The sequence below is a fragment of the Pocillopora verrucosa genome, chromosome 8, assembly GCF_036669915.1.
Source record: "Pocillopora verrucosa isolate sample1 chromosome 8, ASM3666991v2, whole genome shotgun sequence".
Lineage (NCBI taxonomy): Eukaryota > Metazoa > Cnidaria > Anthozoa > Scleractinia > Pocilloporidae > Pocillopora > Pocillopora verrucosa.
In genome coordinates, this window is record NC_089319.1 from 14253794 (window position 1) to 14273880 (window position 20087).

Sequence of the window (20087 nt, forward strand, 5' to 3'; positions counted from 1 at the left end):
TTTCATAACTCCTTGCAAATAAGGCTTGTGGGTAGGAAAACACCATGTAGAGGTGTACAGTCAAGTATAGGAAGCCATTTAAATAATCAACATTGGTACACTGTCCTTAGCGAGTCACTGGCCATAGCTTTTGACAAGATACCTCCAACTTATCAAGAAAATAAGGATCTATTGAATACTAAAAGATTCCGGTCAAATACTATTTTACCCATTTAGGAATACTGCATAATTAAAATTGATATTAGAAAGCAAGATTGAAGAAAGTAGGCATTAACAGCAACACTTGACTTAACTTCATGAAGAGTAAACAAACTTCCATTGTGTGATTTAAAAGAATCTATACAAAACAACAGAAGTGAAAAAAAGATTGCAACTGATTCAGACTGCCCTGAACTAGTCTCCAATTGACACAGAAAATTAATTAAATTAAATTGCAACAGATGCAGAGCTAAAACTAAATGAGGGAAAAAAATAAATTTATATAACTGAAAGGGAAATGATGCTAACAGACTATTATTGTTTAGAAAGTCACAAGTAAAAACAATAAACTCTTATCTTGGAAATATCACAATAACCTTGTGCTGGGCAATAAGTTATTTGTTACTAAAAAGGTAACAAACTGACAAAACAGGACTTGGATGTTACTTGCTTGACTTTAAATGAACTTGTCATGAGAAACTATGAAAAACTGGAGTTTTTATTTGTTATTGTTGGGAAGGTTACTACTAAACACAAATTTAAATAACTTTGTTTGGATGTTACCTGCAAGACTTATCATTAACTTGTTGAACATGATGATCAACATCTGTTTACTGGGGTTTTGACCATCACTGAATGTTTGGATGGGTGCAAATCTACTGGCAGGTTGGGAATGAACTGACTCAAACTGGGTATGAATTGTTGAAATTTGGGCAGTAATGTTTGGGTTCAAATTGACTGGGTATGAAACCTCTGAGGGTACAAAGCAACTGTGTATCAAACAAAGAACACTTCACTTCGTTATGAACCAAAATGCTCTTAGAGCCAATTTACTCAGACACAGTTTAATTCTGACCATCTGTGTGTTCAAAGACTTCATGATGTTTGAGTTATAAAGATTTCTCAACTTTATTGCCTATTTGTAGTGTGTAAATGTAACCTTCTAAATGATTGTTTCTTTGAGCAACATGACTAGGGATTTTGAAATAACTCTGGTTTCAGGCAATTTGATTTTAGGCAAGATGACTTTTGTGTGACTTGACTGGTTACTGCTTTTCGACACAGTTGTTCTAGACATTGCACTGTACCCCTCTAACGAAGGGCTAACGCTAAAAATGTCAGCTTTAGAAACTATTTATGGTGGCAAATTTACGATATCAACTCAGTTGATAAAACCGAATTATCTAGCTGTACCCTCTCCCTAAACATTGATGTTCCTTTAGAAAATTATCCCTTTATCCATGCACATGCACTGTTGATTTGCCGTTATAATAGATGGATCCATTTTCTGTTATTTCCAGCTTGGCTTATCAGTATCACATATAGTGTAAAAAGACTCAACACAGCGCAATATTTCCTGGCATGAACACTTACTTTACCTACCTAAAATGACCAACTCGAACATGGCACCCATTAATTCAACATGAGCCTGTCTCGGTATCAACTTGCGAACGATGCAGGAAACTGATTCTTCACCGTCTAGACGCACTGCTGAATCCTTCGACAAACTTTGAGTTTCATGACAACCAGAAACTTCGTTATCGTCAGGGTCAAAACTATCATCACCCCCTTCACACCCCCATGTTTCACCTTCTAAATCAGTATCTTGAAATAAACACTTGATTTCAGCATCAGAAAGAGACAAAAATTCCCCAAGATCACTGCCAGTCAAACGTTTAACAAACATTTTCTTCACAATAAGTGCGCCCATCACACGACGATTTACAACATTTGGTCTTTCTATCCATACATTCACTGCATCTTGGAAACGACAAAAGTCAGCTTTTGTGACTGAAGAATGAACACTTCTCCATCCTTCCATAAAGAAACCTTCATCCACGTCCGCCATGTTGCACACACTTTTACCCAGACCTTTCGGGTATTGGCAGTTTCAAGTGACGTCACGATTTCTAAAGATGTAGTCGGCCGTGGAAGACGTGTAGACGTTTAGACATTCATATCAAGCACAGTGTGTATTTTTCGGCTTCCAGTCATAAAGCTGATTATGCAGAGTAAGTTACCTTTGGTTTTTGGTGGTAGTCAGTTGAGATGCTGAGTCATCTAATCAAGTTTGCGGTAGAGGGTGCTGCGGTGTTCGATTCTGTGATTCCCAGTTCCTTTTACTTGGACAGTGAAGATGACCCCAGCGAAAGCGAGGAAGTTTTGTTCTGTAAAAACAATGTTTGCGTCCATTCTTCCTCTTTAAGTGAATCTCATTCTCCAGGATACTTTACTTTGAAATCCATCACCCATCGAAGTGGACTTGTCCGCTTGTTGGTTGCATGGACACCCAATGCTTACTTTTTTGATGAACAGCCGGAAACAACTGATCATCAGATAATGGATGTTCGAGAGACGGAGGAACCACAAATTTCCAATATTTCTAGAAGCACAGAGAAGTTCAGTGTAGATCTCAGCGAAATGAAAAGTGTCAGGTTATTTAATAAACAAGAAGATGACTCCTGTGGTGAATTAGTGATCGGGAACTACGAGAACCACTACAAGGTATTTCACTTTCATCATGGTGGACTTGATCGCATCACTCAGGTTTTGCAGCTTTGGGATTGGTGTGCAAGGGACATAAATCCTCTTGACGAGGATGATCTTCGAAAGAAAAGTTTTACCATGGTTTCGAAAAGAAGTCTTATAGAAGGCTTCCATCCGGAAGAAGGAAGATTTGACCCGATGACCGTCCTAACATGGAAACAATTATTTGATGATCGTGGTCGAATTGAAGACGTGATGAATTTTCGTAAGGTAAGCTCCATAACCATTCAAATTTACACAGAAATGGGAGGGAGCACAATCAGCAGTGCACACTCCGTCAGCCGTTTGTAGGTTCTGTTACAATGCGTTTGAACGCATTTTTGTGCGGCTTAAAACACGAATCGTGTAACCCCGCAGTGCCGTGGAATGCCCCGATAGATATCCGGATTTCTGTCGAGAATTCGTTCCGAGGGCCCCTTGTTTTCCTCTCGTTACTTTGTGGCAAAGTTTTACAATTGCTTTTGCTGAAATATTAGTTTCATCTTAGTGACTAGGAGTTACCAAAGATTATTTGGGAGCGTTCGATTCGTTAAAGTACAGCTAATTTCCTTCAACTTCGTTGTTCTTCTTGACCGAATCTGACGAATTTTTACCCCTGCGTCAATGCATGTTTGGGGCTCATGTTTGCACCTCTACTGATATAATGTAAAGATGAAGCCCATTGTGAAATATTTTCCTGCGGTATTTCCTTGTTTTATTGCTTGCAAGTAGAGCTCTTCGTTATTATACCTGTACTTGATCAGACTGCAGTCCAGGTTATGTTGCGTGACAGCTTCAGATAACAAACGTGGGGTGGTACTAAACTGTGGAATCTCTGTACCCAGCAGAACATGTAGAACCTGCAGAACCATTAGTTTTTTGTAAAAGAAATAATAATGAAATAAGATAAAAGCTAAAAATATCTTAACACTGTTTGAAATTTTGTTTTTGGTGTAAAGAAGATAATGAACAATACCTTCTAAATTGCATGAAACTATTCTTGTATATTTTTCCTTGCACATTATCTGTTCCTCATAGCTCACTCTTTTTCTTATCATCAGTTGATTTTTACTCCTTGAATTTGCTTGTCACGTTTTTGAAAGAGAATGTGGATATCAATGAAAAATATCTGTTACTTATTAGAAAAAGTAAATAAAAAAAATTAAATATTTTTCTGATTTCAATTTTGCATTTCATTTTCCCATTGCCTATTCCTGCTTATGGTAACATCTGCTTGACAGTGATGTAGCCAACACATTAGCAGATTTTCATAATTTGATTACTGAGCTAGTGGTTTATAAAATACATGAAGAAATGACAAATAACAGTCATGTACAATGATAACAAACAGAGTAAATGAAGATCAAACAAAGAAAGGGCAGCAGGAATATGTTTGACAGTAAGGATACTTGTATGAAATGACATAGAGACACTCTCTAGAAAAATTTTAGTAATTGGTGGGAAACTTATTTTAATATGCCAGTGTTATGCAAAGGTGGGAAACTAGGAAATCACTGAATGACGTTGCAACAGGACCCATTATGAACTAATTACAGTCATTTCACCCCCAGTCACTTTGCTCCAACCAAAAGTCAGTTTGCTCCATAATGGAAGTCACTTTGCTCCATACAATAGTTATTTCACTCCAGTACACATAGTCATTGTGCAAGGGAAGTAGATGTGACAAGAAAAGAACAATACAGTCTTAATTAATAAAGTTGAACTGGAAAACTGAAAGCAGTTTAAGGCATCATGTTGCAAGTTCACTAATCTAAGAGTGATAAAAAATCTTTTAAGGACCTTTTTGAGACATAAATAGTTGAGGTTAAGGTCTGATTCTGAATTTTCAAATAAATGAGTCTTTGAAAGACTTAGTCAGTGCATTGTGCCAAAAAAAAATCTCACCTTGAATTAACATAAGTTCACACATTACGTGTTGGTATACATGGCAATAAACTGACAACAATACAGTCTTTATTAACAGAAGTCTTGTGCAACTGCACAAGCAATAAATCAAACAAAGATATTAAGACTCAATAGCTCCTTAACTATGTCAAGATCAAATATAACTGGAGAAGTTTTACAGGTGGTTGAAACTTTATAGGGTAGAAACTGTAGATGGTTTACAAAGTTTTTTTAAATGCAATTGGCCATCAATCAATCAACAGACTTTGTTTGACTTTGTTGCTATGTAAGTGCTACAAGTGAATGCTAAACAACGCACGTAATCAAAAAAAGATATTTAGACTCAATTGCTCTCTAACTACACCCAGATCTCAGTTGCTTTTTAAGTCCTTGGATGAATTACCCCTTGAACTACACACATGTTTAAAAAAGAGTTTTTTACATACAGTTCATACTCTACAGGGTTACAGTTTTTGAAATTCAATTGACTATTGATCAATGATGGCATGGCGTGGGGGACAGAGAGAGATTAGAGTGAGTGAAACAAGCAATTACAAACATCATCAAGATCATATAACATCAGTTAGGCAAATGCAATCTTGTATGCATATATACACTTGACTTGTAACATGGAGCAAAGTAACTTTTTTATGGAGTGAAGTGACTTCGATTATAGAGCGAACTGACTTTTGGTTGGAATGAACTGACTGGGGTTGAAATGACCATGGGGTGAAGTGACCAGATACCTTATGAACCCTGGTTGATTCTAGTAACAGCTACTTTATGCATACTGACAGGTGACACATATGAAACCATTGGCTGCCTATTTTTGTGTTATGCAAAAACACTTTTGTTGACACCCTGAAATGTTAGGAGAAAATTTTCTGATAAATCTTTATTGATGGATACACCAACAATCATAACACAATTGAGTTTGCTGTAAGTCCACAGCGTCCTTACATATCTTCAAGAAATTTATTAATTCTAGATGCAAATATAGATATTTGTGATAATCCCAGAAAAGCTGTTCAGGTTCTAGATTAGATATTAGATTCTTTAGTATTTGAACACGGCAATAGTTAATATTAAAAGTATAACAACAAATCAAGAAATGATCTATACAGGTCATAGGCTACACATGTATGCATCACAGAACCATTTTTGGGTTGTATACCCAAGTGCTGAAAAGGGAGAAGAATCTCTCTGCTCTCTTTGAGCTACCCCATTGTAGACATACTACATTAGCCCATTTATAACTTAAAAGGTAGAATTACCAAAAGCTGAATTTGGCTCAGACTACTTGATAGTGTTTAAAGATGGGGTACATACAACATTTCAGACAGAAATACAATAAAAGGTTCTGATATGGGTCATTTTCTCAACTGTTGGGTTTTACCAGAAGAATCAGTTGCCTAGGGCTCAGCTATTATTGTGGAATAATCCATTTGACACTTTCTTTTGGTGAATAATTGGTAAATATTGTGTTATTTTTACATATAATAGGCAGCATTTTTTGGTGGACTGAGTCCTGAGGTTAGAAGAGAAGCCTGGAAATTCCTCCTACATTACCTTCCTTTTGGTTCATCAAGCCAACAAAGAGAAGAAATACGGAATGACAAGAAAAGAGAATACTTGAATATTCAAGGCACTAGGTAGGAATATATTTAAAAAGATATTAAGGATTTATCTCAAACTAATGTTTCCTCGCAGGAAAACATATGACAGTATTGTATGCTATACCACTAGTGCACATTGTAATATCATTAACACTATAACATTATTGAGCAAAAATGAAAGACAGTAATTTATCTTGTTCCTCCTTAACTTTTGCTGCCAAGAAATATACCAGTTTATCCCAGCTCTGTCATCTCACTTCTATGGCCTCTGCTTGGCCAAAAATTTCAAGGTGACATTGTAGCATTGAAATAGATCACTCAGTAAGTCCAAACATTCACCTTTGAGACAGCTTACTACTGGCACTGCAAAGCTTTAACTTTTGTTACTTAATTTTTGCTCAATAATTAAAAAAAATTAAAAATTGAGGTGTGTGGCTCAACACTTATGGATATGATAAACCTTAAAGGGCTTTTTTTTTTAAAAAAATTATTTTTCTTCATGTCAAACTAAGTACAATTATTTTGAATATAGTTTCCAAGAAAAATTTTGATAAAATATTGAAATACTCACAGTTGTTTACAAAAAGGTATTTTTAAACTGAATCCTTTTGCCCACCAAAGTGTGAATAGTCAATTACAACATGTCAACGTAAATGACACTCAGAGGGTTTCTTGAGGCAAAACATCCAGGTTGTTTAATCTCAGTGGTGTAAACATCCCCTCCTTTTTTTTGCACATGGAGATCTTTGCTGTCTGTTTGCATTTAAAACTAGAATATGAGTGGAGAAAGATAAAAAGGAGAAAAGTCAATAGGTGAAAGTAAAAGAGATGCCTGACTGTTAGAACAAGAAGTAAAGAAATTTGATGCAGAATGGCAAGATAATCTCACCAAAATGGCAGTAGAATGGGGTTCTTTGGGTTCACAAGCAGAAGTGCATTGTTCAGTCTCCCCTTGCACCTGAGAACACCTTCATCTGAGAACAATCCAAACTGAGTAACATACATTGGAGGGGTAGCAGTGATCTTTACGCAGAAGAAATGCAATTTCCTTGAAGGAGGATGACCCTTGGACTGATCGGATCTAACAGTGTTCAGCTTCCCTTTAATTCTGCTGCACTTAATCTCACTCTTTCCATCTTAGCAATTTTTACCTTGGCAACTTTATTCCAATTCAAGAACATTTACACAAAGGAATTTTGTTAGGAGGCGAAATCTGTTGATATCAATGATCTGGTCAATCCTTTTCTCTGAAGAACTGGTAAAGTATCCACAAAGGAGTGAACAGTAGCTGGTGGTTTGTCAACAACTTCTTTGAGCGTGGCTTCATCTTCACAATGGGTCATTCCATTCTTGGACCATGTGGTATCCAGAAGGTACAGAACAGGAATTGCAGGCCAGTCCACCATTTTTGCTTCACATGAGGGCAAATCAGCAGGATTTTGATGACCTGGACAGTGTTGCCATGCTTGTGTGGAAGTTTAAATTAGTGAATCTCATTATCTCTGTGTTGCATTTACTGTTCCCAAACCCATTGATTTTCATCCAGCATGATGTTGTCATCAAGTCATTCCAATAAAAGGTTTTGTGAATTTCTTCAACTGATTCCTTGAATTTGTCCAGTTGAACTTGCCAATGCAAAGTTCTTAAAATAGAATCAAGGGTTCGTCATTTCTGCTCCAGAAAGCAAATGGTCAACTTAATATGATTTTGAGTAGCACTGCCATTTCCAGTTCTGGTTTGTACAAACGTAAATGATAAGCAATTGTTGCTTGGAGTATCAAAGGTGATGGTCACAATCCAAACAAAAGTTGGTTGAATCAAAATCGTGCAATTCTAGGTCTGTCTTGTTCTGGTTTGTCAAACCACAGGAAGTGGAGCATATCTTGTTCTTCCTCTTTGATGCTCATCATTAGGAGAGCCTTTTTGAAGTCTGCAGTAAGTCCAACTAGGTTGCTTCTAAATATTGCCAGCTTGACAAATATGAACAGAATGTAATTATTGCCGATCTCTAAGCAGTCATTCAGAAACAGTTCTTCTTTAGATGCTTTCACTGACCTGTCGTAAACTGTTTGCACTTTAGTTGTTTTGCCAATTTTTCTGATCTCTGCATGGTGTGGTGATTAATAAACTCAGCTGCTGTTAGCTGTACTGCTTGATTCTTTATCATAAACCCTTTCAGTGATTCTGGTCTGCTCTTGTTCGAACAATTTTGTCATAGTTCCTTACTAAATCTGGCTCCTCTTTCAACTTGAGATGCAGTGATGACAGTCAGTTTTTCTCAGTTGGTAACTATTCCATGGTTATTCAACCTCTTAGTTGCAACTAAGTGGATTTCTGGCCTTTGTTTATCAGGATGTATTGATTGATCCTCTGGAATTATTCTGACACACTCTGACTCCCAGAATTTCTTCAAGCTCCCAACCAATTTGTCATCTTGCTCCCCAAACATTGAATGGCATTCACCAGAAATAATCAGGTTGGAGGAAACAACACTGTTAGATGATTGATCATACATTGGTCTGGACAACTACCATCCAAATTTGCTGTAAACTGCAGTCAAACCCTGATCATGTAAGGTGTAATCTCCCATCACAAAGTCCCTGTGGCCATCGGAGCCCATTTAAATGTTAATAGAATCCAAATTCAGGCCTTCTGAATGGACATAGTCACCTACATTGCCCTTGCTTGGTTAGGGAGAACAGATTGCTGTGAAGTTCACTACATACAGTTCCAATTTTTCATGATTTCCTGTTGTAAATACAGTTTTATGACATTGCATTCCTGTTTCACGTTCCCAAAGGTGTTACTGCACAGTTTTTCTGAATTGAGAGGCTTTAAATTAAGACAAGGTTACACTTGATGAGACATACAATTGTTGACTTCCATTGTTGAAAAGCACACATGCAGGAATTGAATTGGGTCGTTTACAACTTGTTGTTTGAAGAAGCACAGTTCCCCTTGGCATAGACTTTGCAGGCGTTCTTGTTGAGTGGTGGTTTCCATTCTTGTGCTTATGGATTGAGGATGTTTTCCATCCCAGTGTTGGCATCTCTTTGTTTAGGAGCAATTCTTTGCATCATGGCCAGTTTTGAGGTAAATAAAACATTTATTATCCCTCTGAAGAATGCTTCTTCAATTGTGGGATTGTCAAAGCTCCATACAGGAGGCTGGGTAATGCTTCCCATTGCAATAAACACATCAAAATTAGAATTCTTTGCTTTCCGCTGTAAATAGTGTGTTGCCTGTATGAATCGATCATGAGGAATTCAAACCAGGGTTTGGCAGTTTTCATTCTTAGACTTGTTATGTTTGACAGCCTTACTTTCTTTGTGCACTTCATTTTCTCCTTTGATTGAGTCCAACAGCTCATTCATTTTCCATATCTCATCTCTTGATTCCAGTTGTATCTTGTTTATGACATGATTGGAATAAACAATTTGCCATACTCCTGCAAGAGAAAATAGTCCTCACACATGTGTGCTTAATTTATCCTAGAGCAATCATAGAGACAATGGACAATCAGTTAACGAGGGCTGCAATTTTAGGATTTCTTCCATGTGTGCAGAGATGATCTTTTGAGTCTTGCCAAAACATTGCTTGAGTATTTCCACCTGAGAATCATAGTTGTTACTTGATAAAGCAGGTTCTTGAATGGCTCAGTTGGTGGCACCTTCTTTACAATAGGCTGTTGTTTGCTAATCTACACATTGCAGGGATGAACAAGTGCTGGAAATGGTTGGTGCACACCTGGGGAAGGTCATACCCTCTTTTTTTTCTTAAGATTGTAGGGATTCTCATGTTTAGGAGGAAGTAAGAATGAAAGTTTGTGATCAACTGAGGAAATTATTACATTATACAAATTGGTGCACTGTTCATTGCAAATTTAGGTGAATAGTTGAAGCTTTGATGTGTAACCTTGCATACTCTCCATCAGGGACCAGTTGATTTTACAAAGGTAGCAACCAAGTTCAATTTTTCTGCTTGGGTGTGTATAGTGGCACACAGATTGCTAGGTCTTTGGTTTGTGCAGTCAGAGTTGGGGATGGATCTCATTGGTGGCATGGCCTGAGAGGCCGAAGGTAAGGTGTTTGATGGGGGTCTTGTAGAAGTCCTTCATTTTGGTGAAGATGGGGTCATGTTGGTGATGATTGACAATCTGCTTGAGTTGGAAGGCATTACAAAAGCAGGACATGTCAAGCCTGTTGAAATTGTGAGCTATTAGAATCCCGCAGTTTGGGAAGGAGATTCGATGGCCAACGTGGAGTTGAAGAGGTAGTTCAGCATGTCTGAGTCTTTTGCGCCTTTGTTGGTCTATGGATGGTAAACATTGGCAATAATAATGCAAGACAATCCCTTGGGGAGTTGCAGGGGACATAGCTTCAGCCAACTTACTTCAAACTTTTTGTCAGTACTTGAAAACTGATGGAGTTTTTGATGTATATGCATATGCCCCCATGAGTGTCATAATGCCTATCAAGGTGGACAAAGTTGTAACCCGAAATAGAGACAATATTGTCTTGAATATGACTTTGCAGCCAAGTTTCGGTAATAAGTGCTAGGTCTAAACTAGCTTAATGATAGCTTCCTTTACTTTGTCAATCTTTAGACAGCAACATAGATGGAAAAAAAAAATTGAGGTCTGACTGATACATTTTACATTGTAGGTGAGATCCTTACACAGTTGGATGGGTTGTGGGTAGGATGTGATTTTTGGTAATTGCAGTGTTCTAGCTGTTGTTCATCTGAGGTGATAAATTGAATATTTAACTGCTCTGCTCTGTTCAAGATGTTCTGTGGAGGTGGTTGTTTCCTGTTGTAATTGGTAGGAGTGACTTTCTTGGAAGATTTCATGTGGCTACTTCTTATCTGTTGTCCACTGCATTGCCCTCTTCTTTGAGATAGCAAGTTCATCAAGGCGAGTTTCTCCCACGCATACCTTGGTGGAAGCCAATGTGATGAACCATGACTGTCCTTTGTAACCCTATTCAAGAACTTAATAGATTTACGCAGGGATAACAGAGTAATTCTTGAATAAACTAGTGTAGTTGGAAAATCTTCCTCTGAAAACAGCTTTCATGAAGCAAAAGCCTTTAAATTTGATGTTCTCTTTATTCTTGGAAGAAAGTATTTGGGACTTGAGCTTAGAGTTCACTTTTTCCATTATATGGGATCCACTTGATACAGGGTCCAATATATTTTATTCATTGCAAGTCTGTAACTTTTTAACTTTTTCTAAAGATTGCAGCCACCTAACCACACAGCTTTAGTTGAAATTTTGCATGAAGGCTGATTTAAGGGTCGTAATTACGAAATGGGTATTTAGAAGTTCCAGTTGCTTTTGCTTGTTAAAAAATTGATAAAACTGGCCTAGTCTGCCCATACTTACCCACCAACATGGTATATCAAAGGTGTTCTTAGTACCTCAACTTGCATCCTTTCATAGAGATTTCTTAACATCTCTTAAAATAAATGTAGAGATCTACCTTTTTCTTTAAATTTATTAGAAAAATGAGGTAAAGGACAAATATGATGTAAAGTTATCTGAATGTTTGAGTGTCTTTTTGTGCCACCATGAACAGTGTAAACTTACCCCAACTTTAAGCCTGATATCTCCAATTTTACCTCCATTCAGAAGTTGCCATTTACTTTGTACAATGTTTGTTTATGGATGAATTGATGCCATTAATATAAAAACGGGAGAAATTTAGGTCAAAGAAGAAAAATTGTCAATCCATGGTGACTGAGCGCAGTATTTGGGACCAGCATTGGGAAACTTCCTGAACAAAAATCTACTTAAACTATTTTCTTCTGACTAGTAAATTTATTTAGAAGCTCTTAGGACCAGGCCCCAAACATAGCTTGGTCCTTATTGATTGATATATTTTTTTACTTGACAGTTTTCTTTTCCTTCATTTTTTTATTTATGAACTCTGTTCATCTATGAACAGATGTTGTTTGTGGTAAATGGTATCTTCTTAATCAAAGTAACACTGAAGTTATTAGTTAACTAATTTGGGTAAATTTTTTCTTTGTAAAAGGTGGCCTGAGGCAACCTTAGAATTTTGGGATCATATGTTATTCAAACCAGATATTTTCCATATTTGTTTCAATAAATGCTAAGAGGAAGAAAGGATCATTTTATGAGAATCATGAGATTTTATGAAATCTTTACAATGGGACTGGAGTTGAAGTCAAAATATCACCTTGGATCCACCATATTGGCAGGCAAGTATGGCAGACCAAGTGAGCTTTCCCATTTTTTTTTTTGCAAAGCAAAAATAACTGGAACTTTGTAATATTTATTTTGTGATTAGGACCCTAAAACAAGACTTCAATTTCAGTGAAATCTGTGGAATGAAGTGGCTGACAAAAGTTTGACAGTTACAGACTATATTACTTAAATAAGAAAGTGGCTATGATTTTTTTCATTATAGACTTGAGAAGAACCAAGACGAAAAACACAAATTCTGGAAGACTGTTGAATGCATTGTTGACAAAGATGTCGTCCGCACAGATAGATCCCATCCATACTTTGCTGGCAATGATAATCCAAATGTTACCATTATGAGGTATTAAAAACATCTGTCCAAATAATACAGATGTAATACATTAGTTTGGGGACAGGATGGCATGCTAAAGTTAATAAATAGATAGAATGATGATTATCATAGACTACCAGTCAGTTGCATGTGTCCAAAAACTTTGGTGAAAATATTTGATGTTTGGGTACCTTGTTGAACTCTTGAAGTTACACGCATGAAAACTAGCCTGCTTATGGTGCACCTCTTATCCCTTTACAAATGAAGAGTTGGTGTGGCTACCTTAAAGATGCCATAGAGCTTGAAATGTCTTTTTTTGTTTTTCCTTTATGCAATATTTATTGAGCTTTGTCCTTGATAATGATGCCTAACAAAATCCATCAAACAGCTGGTTAGTTTTGGTGTCATCAGAAAGCTTGACATTTGTGAAGCATAAGAGCTCGGTATTTTCACTAGCTAGTGATGAACATGTATTATTTTCAATTTCAAATCCTTTTTCAAATAGCTATCTGCATGCAGTTTTACCAAATTTTAGTATGTTGACTAAGCAGAAGCGCTATGCTCAATACATTGTACATGTAATGGAAAATCACCATAAACTGAGATTGGTTCAATTGAGTCTATTTTCATGTCATTTATTTCTACTACAGGAACATACTCTTAAATTATGCAACACATAATCCTCAGGTTGGATACAATCAAGGTATGTCAGACCTACTAGCAACTGTTCTGGCAGTGGTTCAAGATGAGGTTGATGCATTCTGGTGCTTTGTTGGTTTGATGGAGAGGAGTGTGTTTGTGACATCACCCAAAGATGATATTATGGACAGCCAACTGGTAAGTGGAATAACTTAAAATTAACTTCAAATTTGTCCATTGAGAAAAATTGGCATACCAATCATTTTTAATTCTGTGCAATTTTTTGACAGAATTTAGATTAGTTGAGGCAATGTGTTGGATTGCCTTCATAGGCTGAGCTGTAAGACTCTGACAAACTGAACCAGTGGCATACTGATACAATGTGTTACTTCCAAACTCTAAAGTTTCTGGTAAACAGATAAAATTGCGGACAATTTGGATGTAGGTGGGAGTATATATAATGCATAAGATGTCATTGAATGTATAAATTAGTGAGAGCTGAAATGTTTCAGATCAAAATGTAATGGATTATTTCCTACTTGAAAGTGTATTTCAACTATTTGCTCAGGAAACCCCTTTTTTAACTGGGGCCTTGAGCAGCCTTTCAAGTCATCTAAGAAAGGTTGAAGGCTCTGTAGTGACAAAAACCGTTAATACTGAGCTTGCTTACTTTTGTTAGAACCTGATGTAAAAGCCTTTTTGCTCTGGATTTCAAATTCTTGGAATTGTTCTACCTGCTTATAATCAGCCATAAAACAACATAGCTTCATTTGCACTATAGAACTGGGATTTTTGCAAGAAATTGGAATGAATGTCTTTACTATATATCTTACCTACTTACATGTTCCTCTTATTACATCACAACATACTCTGATGAAATAAGTAAACCTTGATGAGAGTCTATCACATCAAGACTCAAAAAATGTGTTTGTACAAAACACAAACACAAACATACTACTGGTATAAATGTTCAAACTCTCTGTGTGCCATTGGGTATCCCACGAATACTCCTTTAAACTTCAGTCTCAAGGCTCAGAAATATGTGTATTCCCATATGTGTATTCCCTTTTGCACAGTTTCTGTTAGATGTGTGATACAGCTGAACATATATAAATCTATATAATTCTGTTTGCCATAAATGAAAATTGATACTATGTAGTATGTATTTTAAAAAGTTCACTTTTGAAACAAAGAGCAGTATAGGTCTCTAATGTTAGCTCAAACAAATCAGTTGTAAAGGAGGCCCCCCAGTTTGTTAATTTTTTTAACACTTTAGAGTGAGATCAAAGTGAGGTCAGAGCAAAGGGGGGGAAGGAACACATGTTGGGGATACACAAATCACAGTAGTATTTATCTAAAAGTATTATTACTAATATTTTCAAATTTTTGTGGGCATTTGCACTGTATTTGGACTGTCTCTGCACTTTTCCCTTGTTTCATCTTCTGATACCTTCAGGAAAATAGTGCTGAAGAGGATAGTGAGTAAAGTATCTAAATGAGTCAGAATATCAAGAAAAGCAATGGAAATTACAGGAAGTTAGAGGCATACATACTTCTAATAGAAGCAAAAATTGCCTATTCTGGATTAGGGGAGCACATTAATATGTCAATGATAATGATAAATACATTAAGTCCTGCATTTCATTGGCCAGAGGTGTAGAGGACCCTGGTAAGACTAACCAATCTGCAGGAAGTAGATTTCACTTGGCTCTTAAATAATGCTTACAACTTACATGGAAAACAAATAAGGGAAAAGTACCCAAAGGAAGTCCTTTTGGCACCAAGAAAACAAATCAGCTTCAGATTCAACTGTTTCTTCAACCTCTCTTTTTGAACTTGAAATTGTATATTGGGATTATGAAAGATGTGCTTTCTGCAGTAGACAAAATGCTTTAACCAAAAACTCAGGTACATGTAGTTTATATTGCATTCATTGAATTATGAAGGAAATCAAGCTTCTTTCACCTGGCTATGAGTCGTAAGGCTGAGATGACAATCCTCATTTTGGAGTACTAAGCTGAAGCCATCATAGTTTCATAGGCATTTTGATGAATGTGTATTAAATTGAAATGTTTCCCAAATTTTGTCATTTTCTTCTACAGCTGTTAAAAAACGTTCTTACAGTACAAACAATGTTTTTATTAGAGAAAACTTGTTTTCCCTATTTTTAAGGCTGAAAAAAACTTAGTATTTTCTCAACTTTTTGAATCCTTGAATCCCATTTTAGGAAATCCCCCTAATTTTTTCTACCCTGTGGAAGATTTCCTTTGTTTTGCAGTGCATCAAATTGGCTGATTATACATATGGTGGAGTGAGTGTTTTCTCCTTGTCTGCCATTGTCAAACAGGTTTTGAAGCATGAATTCCAAACTAGATGAACTGGGCTTCTCTTTGATAGATTACAATATGCAAGGGTGTTTGCACACTTGATAACCAGGTCTTTCCTTAAAGAGCAAAATATTGCCCAAAATATGAATTTGAATATCCACTGATAAATTGCTGCCATCAGGGTTACAGAATATTTCATCCATCCACCCTTGCATGCTAGCTAGACAAAAATAATTCTAAACCATTTTTTAAGGAAACCCTCCATGGACAACTAAAGCCAGCAGCAAAATTTAGACAATGTTTAACATCAGAATAATGTCTGTAGTGCTTCATTTTTTTAACAATGTTACCATGCCTGCAAGTGTAAGTTTTAAGTATTCCTTTTAATGAATATGAACTCCAAATGTGTTGTGTGTGACTAATCCACATTATTTGTAAAGTAAGCAAGCAAAATCATGCTAGATTTGCAGACAAATTTCTTGTTTATTAATCTCAGTTTAGGAAATAATAATCTCACTTTTTTTCATTCCTTTATTCTTTCAGTTCAAATATTTTGTAGAATGTTGAGAGTTTCTAGTCAAGAGCTACTGAAAGTCAAATTTGGTCAGGATAGCTTGAGGAATCCCTCTTGCAATGTCATCATTTTTGTTAAATTAATGCACAGTCGTAAAAAAGCAAGTTCATAAAAAATTTTTTGAACTTTCCATAAGGAAAACATCCAGAGTTTTCGCTGAATGTAACTGAAAATTTGCAACTAGGTGCTGTTTAAGCATGTTTATATTGTCAATTCGATCATGTAATTTATGCAGAAGACTTCAGTATATTCCAGTTTCATAAAATGTTGTGACTTTATGAAAGACACCTCTCTGGATTGTTTAAGTGTTCCCAGAAGGAACGATAAATATCCATCAAGAGACTAGTGGTGACTTTAAGTAATGGGTTGTAATGATCTGTACTCACCTTTGAAACATTAGTCGATGCCCACCATCTCTGAGCTAAAAATATCAGAGCAAATTGTTTACATTATCTCTGAGATGGTAATATTTTTGAAAAGTATACCAACTTTTAGCCCCAGTATTCTTATTTTAACCCCTTCTCCCTCTTTATGATGTTGAACTTTGTTTCCTGTAATTTTTTTAACATTGAATTGGGGAAGGGGGCATTCTAACCTACTTCAATCTCTTTTGAAACGTCTTAACTAGTAAGGTAAAGGTAAAGTCTGTATTTGGGCTCATTGGCCCCCCAGCTGGAGCTTATTCGTGTAGCTTGAAGCAACGAGGAGTATTGCTACTCCCCTCTGGATGGGATCCCAGTCCATCGCAAGCTTACCCCCGGCACTTCATCGGGCTTCCCTGAAAATTCGTTGGCACCCATCTATATTCCAGGGTGGAGAGAAGCACTGCGAGAGTTACGCGTGAAGTTTTTTTTACATCGCATGACGCATGTGACATATGAACTTAGTTGCCCAGCTCAATGGTAGAGCACGAAAATCCGAAGGTCAGGTTTAAAATCCTCACGCGGACTTGTGACGAGACGACAATAAACGTTTCTCCTTAAGGTTCCGTCAATTAGAATGAGGATGGTATTACCAGAGGGATTTCTTAATAGATCTAGCCCAAATTTGACTTTCAGTTGCAGTGGACGCCCTCAACTTGCTTTGAGATATTTCAGGAAGAGGAGGTTTGCAAAATTAGTTATGGATTTTTATTGGCTGATCTTAAGTGAAAAAAACTAGACTTAGACCCCATCCTCAGTGATTATTAATGGTAATTGTTCTCTCTCATCCCTTTAGTGTTACTTGCGGGAGCTGTTACGTCTCCTAGTTCCTCGATTTTATGCGCACTGTATACTAAAAGACGATGCCATGGACATGTTATTTTGTCACCGCTGGCTTCTTCTCTCCTTTAAACGAGAATTCTTTAATGAAGAAGTTTTGAAAATGTGGGAAGCTTGTTGGTCTCATTATCAAACCAAGTATTTCCATATTTTCTTGTGTGTCGCCATGCTTCAGGAATATGGAGGCCCTGTTGTTGACAAGAATTTGTCGGCAGATGATATGTTGCAATTTTTTACGGATCTCTCCATGAAGATGGATGGAACAAGGGTTTTGCGCATGGCACGTCACTCTTTATTAAAATTTCGTCAGTTACCTGGAATTCCTTGCTCGTTGCGTAGGCTGTTGTCAGGTCCAGGAATTTGGGACAGTGCTCCTTTGCCAAAGATTCAGTGTGACTGTCTGAATAGTTGTGTATATTTACACGATGAATCAAAGTTGTGTAACTGAGGGAGTTGCCTCTAATAGAATGCAATGTGTGAAATGAAAGGTCAAGTCCCAGTGGATTTGCTTGGTAGACTATTGTAGCCGGTAGTTCACTGGTTTTCATAAACATAGCCTTGACATCATGTGAGAAACAATATGTATGTAAAATTGTATCTATAAAAATGTTTTTTGTTTTTTTGTTTTGTCAGCAATTTTTTTTATGTCTGGATACAGGCAAGTGTTTGGAAGGAGAAGAGGAGAGAAAGGTTTTACTCAAGTTTCAAATTTGTATGTCACTAAAGGGCAGTAATACTCTTTGAATTGAAAAGTATACTCAGTGCGTTAGGCCATGATCTTGGAGAATTAAGTAAATGATTAAAAAAATAAAAGAATCATTGGATGGTTGCGCTCAAGGATAGTAGTACCTATGAGAAATGTGCTCCCAACGGGGGTTATGCATTGAAGGAAAATTCCTCTAACCACCAATGTTTCTAGTAGATCATGTTCACGATTATTTCAAAATGTCTTACTTTATAGGGAGCATTTATTAATCCTCGCGATGTTGCTGCCCAGGAAGGGAAAGTCTGGGAAGCCTATTTAACATTCCATTTTAGAGCAGTGTTTGTTGAAAAAATTGTAAAGACTTAAATAATAAACAGAGGTGCCGTCACCTCCAGAGGTTAAGTTTTGCTATTTTCTTGCTCAGAGCTTGTATAATCTTGTATTGGTCGCATGGGATTCAACTTTCGAAAAAACTGATTTCTATGAACTTTAACTTAAAGCGCAGCTCCACTCAGTTTTTACTGCTCTTCAATTTATTTTAGCACTAAAAAGGTTGCTGAAAAGGACATTAATACTTTAGGAACCAATCATTTTATAGGTAAAGGGAGTGGAGGTGAAAAGAAACTTGGGAGTCAAGGATTTTATTGCAGCTAGATGGCAGATGTCATTGGTAGTAGAGTTCAATTGGCAGTAAGTGTAAAAAGGAATGGTGATAATGACCAAGGGCCAAAGTTAGAAAGAGTTGGGAACTTGCCATTTTCAGGCCGGAGTAAAACGGTTCTTGCATTTTCATATCCCCAACATGCAAACTTCGTACACGTTGTAATGAGTTACCCATGTAAAGTTGGTGTTGTTATGTGAATACATATGTTCGTTAGAACAACACAACTCAAAGCTTAAGCCTGAGTAATTAATACAGTCCAAACACTATTACATTCAACATTGCAATAATTCGAGGCTTTAACTTGCATGATATGTTTAACCCCTCCCCACAATAGCATTGCATTCCACATTGTAATGATTCGAGGCTTTAACTTGCCTGATGTTTAACCCCCCCTTCACTTAAAGAAAGATACTCCCCATTCAATTACAATTACATCACACACTTCTGAGGTACAAAACAAAAAATGAAGAAAACATTAAAACACAAAGTGGAATGTTTGAGGTCTGAGCGGAATTCATGACAAACATATCGTATGTACCCCAACATTAATAGCATTGGCTAATGCCATTAATTTTCCCGTACATTCTTGCCGACAGAAATCGTTAATTGCCACTATTCCTAAGGTAATTCTGATTCAAAGACACGTTTTTGCCTCATGATATGGCGCCAGTCAAGCTGTGAGGTTTAGAAATGGATCTAAAACTCTGAGATTTGTTACACGTTATCCCCTGCCTCCCCTTCTAAGCTTGGTTCTTTCGCTAAAGTCGTGCTATCGCCTTCTGTTCATCTGTCTGGGAGGCGGGGCAAAGACAAATTTTTGCCGGGATCAATTTCAAAATGGCATCTGTCGTGTAAAATCGTACGCTGGTGTTACCTTTCTTTCGCTCCACCATCAAAATATAACCTTGATGGTCTCACAAACAACGGAAAGAAAAGAACTTCAAAGTCGTAAAAGCGACGGTGACGACAGTCTCAATGAGCTAGTTTTGATCAGTTTATTTGAACTATGAGGAAGCAATCGAGGATGATTTGATCGGAAAGATCGAAATCATTTTAGAACTTAAGCAATTCCGTAAATTGCACAAGAAACTTTACTTCAAGTTACTTCGGAGAACATCGTACATTTAGACA

The 20087-nt window shown here is 36.8% G+C and overlaps 2 protein-coding genes across 6 annotated transcripts in view; one reads left to right on the forward strand and one right to left on the reverse strand.

The window, feature by feature from the left end:
* The window catches only part of LOC131798585 (probable tRNA (uracil-O(2)-)-methyltransferase), a 39080-nt gene extending 36792 nt beyond the window's left edge, over positions 1-2288 (reverse strand). For all 5 annotated transcript variants that reach the window (XR_010718518.1, XM_059116249.2, XM_059116248.2 and 2 more), the window contains exon 1: positions 1582-2288. Coding sequence is in view for 4 of the 5 variants with exons in the window: in XM_059116249.2 (XP_058972232.2) it covers positions 1582-2047 (466 nt within the window). In the remaining variant the exon portion in view is untranslated. The remainder of the gene's footprint in view (positions 1-1581) is intronic.
* On the forward strand, positions 2104-18694 carry LOC131798586 (TBC1 domain family member 16-like). The gene is made up of 5 exons (XM_059116251.2): positions 2104-2955; positions 6133-6281; positions 12680-12814; positions 13435-13621; positions 17543-18694. Exons 1-5 carry the CDS (start codon positions 2248-2250, stop codon positions 18032-18034), a joined length of 1671 nt encoding a protein of 556 aa, XP_058972234.1. The 5' UTR covers positions 2104-2247; the 3' UTR covers positions 18035-18694.
* The last annotated feature ends 1393 nt before the right edge of the window (positions 18695-20087 follow it).